Source organism: Accipiter gentilis, chromosome 32 (assembly GCF_929443795.1).
Source record: "Accipiter gentilis chromosome 32, bAccGen1.1, whole genome shotgun sequence".
Classification (NCBI taxonomy): domain Eukaryota; kingdom Metazoa; phylum Chordata; class Aves; order Accipitriformes; family Accipitridae; genus Astur; species Astur gentilis.
In genome coordinates this window covers 9,592,635-9,604,354 of record NC_064911.1, presented here as the reverse complement: position 1 = coordinate 9,604,354, position 11,720 = coordinate 9,592,635, and the positions used below count along the sequence as shown (strand labels likewise).

Sequence of the window (11,720 nt, the reverse complement as noted above, 5' to 3'; positions counted from 1 at the left end):
CGTTGGCGCGATGCGGCGCCGCGCCGGCCTCGCTGGCGACGCGCAGGTAGCGCGCGCGGCCCACCGCCCTGCCCGCCTCCGCGGTCGGGCTGTGAGGGAACCCCGCCGCCGGGGTCGGCTCCCCAGAGGAAGAGGCGGCGGGGGGGTACGGGGGTGGGGGGGGGCTGCCCGCTGCGCCCCGCGGGGCCCTGAGGAGGCGATGGCGGGTTCGGCGCGGCCGAGGGCCGCGGGGGGACGGGGAGCCGGCTGTGTGAGGGACGCAGGAGCTCGCCCTTCCCCGGGTTCCTGCCGGGGCTGGCTGGGGATTCTCTGTGGGGTGTTCGTCGCCAGGTTCAGCCCCCTGCCAGGCCGCGAAGGGGGATTCGGGTCACGCAGGTGGGGAGCTAAGTGAGGTACAGAGCTAGTAACTTGGCCGTTGTGCAAGAGGCCGGTGAGGACTGAAGTCTAATTTCCGACATCAGTCGCCTGCCGCTGCTGTAAGGGGCTGGCCAGAAAACTTCTCCGTTGTCTGTATTTGCTTTTAACATACTATTGTAGTTGGGGGAGATGTTGAGTAGCTGCTTAAGCAGAGGAAATAAAGCCTGTCTGTTGGAACTGCGGTATTGCAAAGATCTGTGTTTACAGTGGGAACTGTAAATGAGAATTTTTCTCCTTGATGTATATTTCATATCTCTATCCCAGTGCTCCAGTAGTGTATTTTATTTGACTTTAGCTTCTGCTAGTGAAGAGAGCTATTTTTATGCCAGTACCAAATTATGCTCCCAAATTTTGAGCAGTACTGAATTGTCTCTCTGTCCTTCCCCTTTGCTGACATGAAGATGGTATTCTTCCATAAAGTCCTGTTGCCATGTGTTCATTCCATACTTTCTTGAGACCTAAATGAGTTTTATTTTTCTTGAATCATGTAATGTGGTGGTACTTGGCCATACTAACTTTGCCATAAGCACTTCCTAAATGCAGCTTAGAGCATACAATTCAAGTTAAAAGTAAAATCTTTCTTCCATACCTTTACTGCGGCTTGGATGCCTCTGAACCGGGAAAGCTAGAACTGGCCTGTTCTGTCCCTAAAACTGTCTGGGTTTGAAAGACAGCTGGGAAAGAAAAAGAGAAGGAAGCAAAACCGAAAGGAAATGTTTACCCTGAGGAAGTAGGGAAGCAGAAAGAGAGAACTGTAGGAAAAGGTTGGAAAGGATGGAAGTACCAGGGCAGCACTCTATGTACCCAGTCATAATGACCATTTGTCTTGTGCAGCTGGACTCGAGAGGACTGTGGGGATGGCATCTTTTGTACCTGTCGGAGATAGTTTCTTGTGTTGTTCTTAGTACCCTCTTCCCTCTGGAATAAGATGTGATACATAAAGGATCTCATTTTTTTCTGCACCATTCGCAATGCAGTGCAAAACAGTACTAGGATGTATTATAATTTTGCTTTGTGAAAGCAAATTAGGTAATTAATGTTTTAGGCAAAGGATGTTAAACCTTTTATTAGTCTGTGTCTATATGGTAGCCTTTTTAAGATACAGCAGTGTGCACATGTACATACACCAGAAATAGGAGTTTAGGAGGTTTTTGGTACAGAAATTTCTCTGCAATTTTAAAATTAATGCGCATTGTCTTGGACTGTGGAGTTAAAGTTATTTTATAGCTTGGCAGAAGAGGAAACTAATGAACATTTTTTGACAACGCAGGATTAAATTACTTTTTTGTGGGATTAGTTTGCAGATAGTTGCAAATATTTTTTGCTCTTCACAAAAGATTAATTCCTTTGAAAAAATACATTTTCCACTAAAAGAGGTGTTGTAATTTAGCAAGGTGACTGAGGATCTTGCAAATACTTAAGTTAATTAAAAAACTGAGTTGTTATATCCTTTACAAGAGTCTCAAAACAATAGCTTGTCACTTGCATAGCTGCTCACATTTTAAAATGTGAATGTTAATTTTTACAGCATTCTGAGGTATGCTGCATACGTTAGGTGAAGAAACAGATGCAGAGAGGTAATATGATTTTCTTTAGGCCAGAGTGGCAAAAATTACAGTCAAGAGTCCACGTCGGAGACTTTTGGGTTTAGTTATTACCGGATAGTTCTCTTTTAAAAGTTATGAATTTCTGAAATGCTGTAATACAAAGGAATATTTTTGTCAGACAGATTGTCCAGGATTCAAGCAGAAAAGCATTGCAAGGCTGTAACTGTGTCTTTGGTTGGCTGTTGGTTTGTTTGTTTTTATTTTATTTCAGAAGGCTGACACCAAAGAGGAATTTGTTAAAGTTAGAAGGAGGGATTTGGAAAGGCTGACAACTGAGGTTATGCAATTGCGGGATTTCTTACCCAAAATAGTAAATGGGGATATCCTGGGGACATTGCAGAAACTGGATGCTATTGAATCAAGTGAGTAGTACTATGTTACAAGCTCTTACAGTTTCTGCCAAAACTACTTAGAACAAACTATCATGCCCCTACAAAACAGTTGTAGAGTTTGTGGAGGTATTCCACATTAAACTATGATGTTCAATGACTGCTTCAGTAAATTAATGTGTTTGTAATGAATAAAATTACAAACTGGATTAGAAATAATAAGACATGTCAAATTAATGTTTAAAAATATTTTACTGTGGATAAAAACATACAGCTTCTCTTACTGCCTGAACTAAGTATCAGGAAAAAAAGTGATTCCTCTTTGAGGAAAAGGCAAAAGCATTCTGTTTTTCAAAATGTCACTTTAGATGCACAGCAAAAAACTATGGTAAATAGCTGTGGATAAAAAGTTCAATTTAAAGGAAGATATAATATTGTTGTATTTAGCCTGTCTTGTTTTTTAGCTTGTATGCTTTTATTGCCTTAAATATTTATAATAATAAAAAAAAAAGTTGAAGACTATCTGTTACAAAGGTATTTTTACTGCTGTCCCCAAAGTCCAGTGTTTCAGTGTTATAATTCTCTGTGCATCATTTTTTTCAACAACTGCACCATTCCCGATGTGCCATCAGGACAAAATCGGAGTCAGCTCCATCCCTAGCCTGTAGCTTACATGCGGCAGTACAATTCAGCTGTTCTTCTAGGAATTGGTTTTATCTGAAAAGATGCGGGACAAGCACTGAGACAAATTGTAGAGGGTGTATCTCTTCTAGAATATCACATGATGAATTGAAAATTAAATTGCAACAGCTGGCTAAGAAAGAGTAAGATAGAGCCTCAAGGCTTGTCTCCAATACCAAGTAATACATTGGGGCAGAGCTTCCAGGTGCCTCAGTGATCCACTCTTTGGGAAGATTCTTCCATGCCATCAAATACTAACAGTTGAAAAGACTGTACCACCTCTCCTGCTGCCAGTCAAGACGTCATCCGTGTCACAAGAAGCGATGCAGGATCTGGAAATGTTCTATTTATGCTATTGCAAGGCATCAAGGACTGTTTCCAGTTGCATTAAGTATTCAAGATCCTCAACTAGTCAGATTCTTGTTTTATCTACTTTTATCAGTGCTCAGTCTCAAGATTTCTCTCACTGAGTCTTCTTTCGCTCCTTGTGCCAGGCATCAAGGAGACACTGTTGGGCCCTTACAACAGCAGGTTTGTGGCATCAACGTGGGGATATTAAGACTTTCTCAAATGTTCTGCTGGCTGGCCAGCATTCTCTGGGTTCTTTGGAGGAGTACCTGAAGCTGAGTCAGCAGTTGAACTCTCTTGAGTATATCCCTGCAATGGAGATTTCTCTTGCATTTCATGAAGCCATTTGAGTATTTATTTGGGCTCTTGCCATTGTTTGTCCCTGCAGCTGGACAAGTCAAGTGGTGATTTTTGCTACACCAATCTGCTCCTGCCTCTGTAGCATGCAATAAAGCAGACTGAAAGGAGGCTTTGGAGCATACAGTTCACAAAAGGTTGGACATCACAGGGACACAAGCAGTCTTTAGTCTCCGAATAGTGAGCTTTCTGGTGCTGTTTACTAAATACAATCTCTTGGTGTTGGCATATGAAGCTTATAGGAGTCCTGGCAGCTACTAGAGATGTTTTTTCACGTTGTTCTTACGGAAGCCTAATGGGTGATTTGTACATCTCTCTAGGCTTTCATCAGCTATTGCAGTTTTCTAAGTATTATAGACATGAAGGGGTGAGCAGGTTGTCGTGCTCAAGAAGTGCAGATTATAGTCAGAGACTTTCAACACCTCTGGCCCATTCAGTTGTGAGAATGATGGAGCCTTGAATAGCTTTAAGAAACCTTGAGATCTTTGCATGTTTCACTTCTATATCTAGGTCAATAGGATACCCATTTGCTATGGGAGCATCCCATAGGTGGTATTTGAGATCTGAGCTGGCAACAGTCAATGCAACCAACACCTGCTTTTCGGGCTGGTGTCAGGGCCTTCACTAAGGCTTTTGCCAGGGTAATTGTTCATTTCAAAAACAAAGGTCCATTTTGTTCTTACTGCCCTCCTCAGGAAGTGTGTTTGGCTCCAGGAATCTTAGAAAAATTTTCTGTATTATTATGCATATGTGTAGTGGAACTTGGTCCACTGGGGAAATGTTAAAAATTGCATTTAACATTGATCTAGCATTTGGATCAGTAGAATTGGAATTCCATCCCTTGTTGGCATTCATTGTAATTATACTCAGTTTTCCACCTCCCAGAGCTTTGAGATTAGATCTCTGGTCCAGAAAATCTCCTGATGTGACCTATAGCATGGATGAGAAAGTCCACCTCGCCTGAAATGTGGGCCTCCTCTTCTTTTGTTGTGTGCAATGCCTCCTTCTGCTTTTGAGTCTGCTGTCTATCTCGGGAGCAAATGCAACTCCTTCCTAGAGTCTGATTTACCGCTGCAGTGGTAAAATTATGTATTCCCTGTTTGTACAACAATGCCATTTCATGGTTTTTTGCTCTTCCAAGTTGATAGTGAAAGCTGCTGCTTGACTTGGTGGAGGTAGACAGTCTGAGCCTCAAGATTTTAGTGTCAAGAGGGAAGGAACTTTCTAACCAGGGGCTGGGACTTACAGCCAGTGGGAGAACCCGTCAGGGTTCCCTGTGTGCTGCTCAGGACCACAGTGTGCAGGAGTGAGCAGCACAGCTGCAGTCTTCAGTGTCAGCGAAATGTCTGCTGCTCGTTCTGCTGCTGTGTGTCAAGAGGCTGCCAAATGTCAGGACTGGTGCATGCAACCTTGAATTCTTTTCAGAGCAAAGGCGTGCACAGCTGGGAGAGCTGACCGGACATAATGGCAGGAGTTTCCACAAATGAGGCATAGGTAGAAGTAGGTCTCTGTTCAGCAGCTTCCAATATTACCCCCCACTTTTTTTTTCTTTTTTTTTTTTTTTTCCCCCCCCTTGACATCAAACATCGTAATACCTTAGAGGAGGTTGATGCATCCTTCTTTTATCTGGAGGACTCAAAAAAAAAAAAAAAAAAAAAAAAAAAAAAAAAAGGTAGCATTGAGTTAGCACTCAGTAATTAATATTATTCCCCTTCTCCTGGCTCAGTTTTGGTTCCAGGACCTTTGAAGTCTGCCAGTGAAGGATGTAGCACCGTTGTGTGTCTGCTGGCTGCGCTGATGCTGGATTCAGGATGGATCCATCCTCTCAAAAGCTGGAAGTGATTCTTCTCATACAGGAGAGCTTGTTTCCTTGCAGTGAGAGAGATTTTCACTGGATATACTTACCTGGCAAGGATAAATAGGTTCTTGATCTGCTATTGGTAAGCAGAGCATGCCCTACTCATGCTCAAGGCATCTTTCAGTCAAGTACTTAAGACTCACACCCACAGAGAAATAGGTGCGTGGAACTGTATTTTCTTTACTTGACAGAAGGAAAGAAAGTTTCCTGCCACCGACCAGAGTTACTCCGCAAAAACTCAATGAATCCATTCCCCCCTTCATTCTTTTCCTTTGGATTGCAGGATTGAAAAGAACTGAATGCTTGGAGAGCATGTCCTGGCACGTATAATGTTTACTAGGAGTGGACCCTTGCCTTGCCTCTTTGATTTCTGTTAAAAAGTCCTAGTGTTCATGGCTTAGAGTCACACAAGGGCTGAGTGGAAATATGTTCTGCCTCTTTAGAAAGCTGTTTGTGGCTAGATTATCTTCCTCTATAGTTGCTGCTCAAAGTAATGTGTATGTATTTGAGATGATGAGATTTTGTCAATTAGGACCAAAAAAGAAAGGATTTTATTTCCAAATAATGTAGAATCATCGAATAAAATGCCAGAATCCAAGCTCTTTGGATAATAAAGACTTTTTTTTTTTTTTTTTAATGATGTTGTCTTTTTATGATTGAATTTGGTATGCTCGTTGGTAAATACATTCAAAAGTATTGACCACATATAAGGGGAAGTACTTGAAGTATTTTAAGCCATAGACCACACTCTCATGATCAAGGGTATGGCACTCGAAGTGTGGTGTAACTTGTTTTTTAGGCTAATCAAAATTACAGTAGATGCTGCTTGGACATTACTTTTTTGGAATTACTTAAATGTGTTTCCTTTTTTCAGTATAAATGCTAAACATCCAGAACCATGGTTTTTAAAGTAAAATACAATATACAACAGTTACAATACTAAAAATATCCTTCAAAGTGAATTTTTTAAAACAGACGTCATGATTGTGAAATACAACACTTTTAACTTGATTTTGATTCACTAAAATAAAGCGTCTAAATTGGAATGTATTTCTGGTAACATCAGATTAATTTTTTAAGGGAGTTGTAAAATTTGCTTGTCACTGATATAATGTTTAAATAGTTTATAATGTCTTGTAATACTTTTTAATTTAAAATGTTTGGAGTAGTTGCATTTCACTCTTACTATTCATATAATTTGTACATTGTATATTGAAACACTCACTTTTGACTAATCTTGGTATTCTTTTTCTTAGATTTTCGCTATGCTCACTGTATTTCAAAGATACCAGACACAAAAGCCATCATGAAAACAAACAAAAAAAGTAGAAAATTGATTAAATTTTTAAAAATCCCTAAGAGGCTGGAGCTCGAGCTCAGTTCCAGTATGGTATCTTATCGGCACACCGTGTTTAACAGCTAGATGTGATTCTTTCAATCTTTTCCTGTTTTAAATCGGAAATGTCATGTTTGTTTTGTTTCTTATAAGAACTGTTGAAATGTGGTAAATTGTGATACGCAGTTTAGCCACGAGGAGGTGATCGAACACAAGCAAATAGTTAAAGCACCACATTAATGTTGTACTCCGTGGATTTGTTTTTCTTTAGTGCAATCCTGTTGGTCATAACTTACTGCTTCGTTTATCTGATTTATCCTATCATAGACATGGAGAAAAAGGAGGAGGAAATAGAGCAGCTGAAAATGGATTGTGAACACTTCAGAGCCCGTCTGGAAACAGCCCAGGCAGATTGCATGAGGGAGAAGAAGGTATATTTGCTGTCAGAATAATGGTATCTGTATGCTTGAGTTTTAATAACAAAAGCATGATCATAATGATCAGTTTTTCATGTTCATGTCACAAAATACATCCTCAGCCTGAAAAACAATCTGGGATTTCTATAAGTTCATAACTGGTGTTCATAATTGGAACCAATGTTCATAATTTACCTATAAGTTCATAACTAATGTTTTTTTCCCCTTGATGTTTCTAGACCAAAAGGGTCAATATTATAACAAGACAAAATATAATACCGTACAGTACCCAAACATATTCGGTGTGTACAAGTACAGGTACAACCGACAGTTGGTCTCCCACTTATGCACATAACCCTTGCATAACTGCATAGATGTCTAAACTTCCATACTGTGTGAGCTGCAGTTGTATGGGGTTGCATTACGGGCTTCTTGGCTGGGTTTGTTTTGATGTATGTAAAGTTAAAAATCAGCCATGAGCATTTTGTTTGTAGTAACGTGTTGAAGGAGAACATTGGGAATTTGGGAATATTGTGGTATAGCTGGCATCAAAAGGTCCTTTGCGGAATCAGTTCTTTTGAATTTAATGTAACTATAACATAAGAGGACAATAGAAGATAATGCAATGTACAAAATGAAACTGGCCTCTCTTTTGGCTTGCTGTAAGCTGTGTGCCTTTGTTTAGTTTTAATAGTCTTTCTCAATGCACCTATTGATCCAACTGCCATGTACAGCTGTGAGTCAAAGAACAATTACAGGGCTCCTTTTGCTCTGTCAATATTGTATTTAGTGTTTATGAGAGGGGAGATTTTTAACAATGAAGGAATAGCAAAGACTGTGACTTCCCAGACTGTGGGTCTTCTGTGAAGCCATTGGGGTTCAAATAGGATCACACAGACTAGTGGCTTAATTTCTGAGAGGTGTGAGAATCAGTTGTGATTATTTGCTGCAAGAGTTCATTTTCTTGGAGCTGACAGCTATCTTAAGTAGTCCGCAGAAGCTCACTTTGTTTCTAGAGTTAGCATCTGCCAGCCTTGGGATTGCATGAAGACAGATGAATCTACAGAAATGTTTTCATTTGAAAAGGAATAAATGAAGAGTTCAGACATGCAGTTTTAGGGCACATCTGTGTGGACAAGTCATTCTGGAATGAAGTTTGATATGAATGTAAAGTGTGATGGAATAGTTGTCTATTCCTTACTTCAAAATAAGTATCTTCTGGGATAGCTGTTGCAGTTCAGCAATAGGTCCATGGTTAGTTTTGCTGTGCACCCAGGTCTTTAGTTATATAAGCATCCAGGATAAAATCTCTGTAAGATTTAATGTTGCTGCTTTAGGTAATAATGAAGTGGGTCCCACCTTTTATTCTTGTTAATATTACAAAATAAATGGCAGGTGGTTTAGGTTTGTGATATCTTTTGGATGAAAATTTTACTTAAAGCATGGATAGTTTACTAAGAGTAGTTGTTGTCTGGTGTTCCTGATCAAAGCTCCTCTCTTCATATCTTTGCTGTTGTGCAGGATACACTAGTTGGCTATATGGCTTCTGTTATATGCCACAAAGGTGTGTTTGTCAGAGTGGATTGTGCTTATGTATGTTGTGAAATCCTTTAGCTCTTTGGGATAAAAGAAGATGGTGTATGTATATGTGTGATTTTTTTGTTTTGTTTTGTTCCTGTTAATCACTTTGCATGGTGTTTTTCATTTGGCTGCTGTTCTGCTGTAGGCATCCTTGCGTATAGTTTCTGAATTATTTTCTACATATTTATCTTCTGAAGGAAAAGCAAACGATTCTCTGAAACAAACATAAAATAAATGCATTTTCTAGTTGAGCAGTGTCCTTTTCTTAGGGGATCATAAATCAACATTTTGCATTCCAAAATTTCCGTGCAGTGCTGTATCACTGATCAGGGCATTGCTGTGCTTTCTGAACCTGAGCAAAAGTTGAAGTGCACATGTTATTCTTGGCCAATGTCTTGTTTGTCTATCCATAGTTATGTACTTAAGCACTGCTGTATTCTTGTGCCTTGACCCTTTCCTGAAGATGGTGATGTTGCATAGCACAGTGATTGCTTCGTGATGTGAACTCTCGGGAGTGTTGCTTCCAGCTAGGTTATTTGCTTTTGCAGGGTCCGTTTATTTTCTTGGCTCTTGAATGTACTATTTTGTTTTCCTTACTTCGTATCTTTGTTCTGATACTGCTTTTGATCTATTAAAAATTCTGGCATTTCTTGTGCTGGCTTTGCATCCTTGTTGGGGAATCTAACTTTGGTATTACAGAGTTTTACGTCTTACTAGTCAGTATTAGCATCCAAATGCAAAATGCAAATAAAATGTATTAAAAGATACATTTTCCTAAGACAAGGACAGTGCAGAGAAGAAATGCAGGGACAATATAGGGGTTAGACAGGAAGATGTCTGTGGACATTTTGTTGATGCATGTGGTGGCAGAAAAGCTGGTAGGTCTGGCAGTGAGTTATGCAAAAGATAAAAATTGGCTAACTTAAAAATTATCAAAGTATTATGAAATAAGAAACTTTTCCTGGGACGTCTATGCCGAGGGAATGAGCAGCAAGTGTCAGTCTTTTGCATATATTAAACTAAAAGGCAAAAAGAGAATCCAGAGAGTAAATATGCACAGGAGTCTGCTTGATAAATTTAATTTGAACTTTACAAATCCTAGCCTGTGTATTCTATTAGCAGTATGATAAAGCAATGCAAATCAGGCTGTCAGGTGTGATACAGGGGGCTGGGTAGGTAATTAATGACAAAGTACAAGTAGCTTTGTACTGGCTGATATCATGTTATGTAAATTTTCAGATGAGTTTGTTTCTATTCTTTCCAAACCCTCATCACAAAACATTGAGGTGAACCCCCAAAATGACAAGATACTTATTTTAAAATATCTTGATGGGAATACATGGTTGAAAGTTTTGTTTTGTTTACTTGCTTTCAAAATTCACATAGAAAAGATTCATTCTCATTTCCCCATACTTCATCCTGATAGCTAAACACACAGGGGAGGCTGGGCTGAGGAGGGTGCTTTCTGCAGTGAATCTGAAAATCCCATGCCCACAAAATGGGCAGAGCAAGATCCTTCTGCTCTTTTGATGTCATGTGATCTGTGCTTCTCTCTCTCTTTTAATACTCGAGTTAGCATCATTTTTCTTGATGGCCTTTATCTTTCCCTGCAGCACTGTCTAATACCACCCCACTCCAAGTTAGCAGGGAGCGCCCATCTGCCCTGAGACACCACAGACTGCAGTATCCCTGCCTTGATCTCACTGTCCGCACTAGCTCTAAGCTGGGAGGTGCAGCCGCTTCATTACCCCTGTGGCAGTCGGTAGGAAGCCAGTGAGACCTCGAATCATACCTAGTCTCATGATATTCTTCTGGCCAGCTTTCCATGTGATTGGAAAAAAAGTACTGCCAAAGTGGAATTGTGTCCTGGTCATGTTGGATTGCTCTGTTGTTTCTTTATACTTTGTGGCAAGCACCACTGAGCAGCTCACTTAGATGACGGATGCACAATGGTGCCTGGGCTTTCTTGGTATGAAAGGCCCTCTAAACTTCAAACCTTAGGTTTGTTTTTCCAGGGACTCTGTCTTATTTTGCCACTGCTGATCAGGAATATGCCAATAGAAAAAAGTTGGAAGAGATGATAGTATTTATCCAAGATATCCAGCAACTCTACCCTGTTGGCTAAGGCAGAAGTCTGTTTTGAAAACCAAAACTCTCCCTTTCTATAAGATGTTTCCAGTATCTTTTGTAAGGTGTCGGGAAAGGCTGACCACTGATGCTGAAATCCCTTCTCTCTTGAAGAGACATGTAGCTGTTTGCTTAGGAGGAGTAGACTCTCCTATCAGACTTCTCTAGGTGCCACTCAGTCTCGGTGGGTCACTTGGTCTGACCTTGCAGAGAGGCTTCTGGTTACTGTCAGCCTCCACAATGTACTTACTACTTAGATATAGCTCAGGAGAGAAGGTATGTATCTGTAACCGCTCTGAGTTTGCCACCCCCACCCCATCATTTCATATATGGCCATGATGTTGTTTCTTGTTCTGTCCCTTAGCCTAGAAACTTGTTTTGGCTGATACAAAGTGCAACCAAAATTTCCTTGCGCTATTTCAGGAGAAACTAGACCTTCGCCAGCAGCTGAATGAGGCCAAGCAGCAGCTCCTGCAGCAAGCAGAGTATTGCACAGAAATGGGTGCAGCAGTGTGCACATTGTTATGGGGTGTATCTAGCAATGAGGAAGCTGTTAAAACCATTCTAGGAGGAGTAAGTATGGCAGGTGAATACTTATCGGTGGTAATGCTGTTAGGCCTTTTAAAATGAGGACCTTGCTTTGTAACACACTTTAATATAAGG

The 11,720-nt window shown here is 40.5% G+C and overlaps 1 protein-coding gene across 1 annotated transcript in view; it reads left to right on the top strand.

Annotated features, from left to right (window-relative positions):
- Positions 1-10: 10 nt before the first annotated feature.
- Positions 11-11,720, top strand: part of HSF2BP (heat shock transcription factor 2 binding protein) — a 32,412-nt gene continuing 20,702 nt past the window's right edge. The window contains exons 1-4 of the mRNA XM_049835046.1: positions 11-46; positions 2,236-2,386; positions 7,261-7,364; positions 11,481-11,630. Coding sequence (XP_049691003.1) covers positions 11-46; positions 2,236-2,386; positions 7,261-7,364; positions 11,481-11,630 — 441 coding nt within the window. The remainder of the gene's footprint in view (positions 47-2,235; positions 2,387-7,260; positions 7,365-11,480; positions 11,631-11,720) is intronic.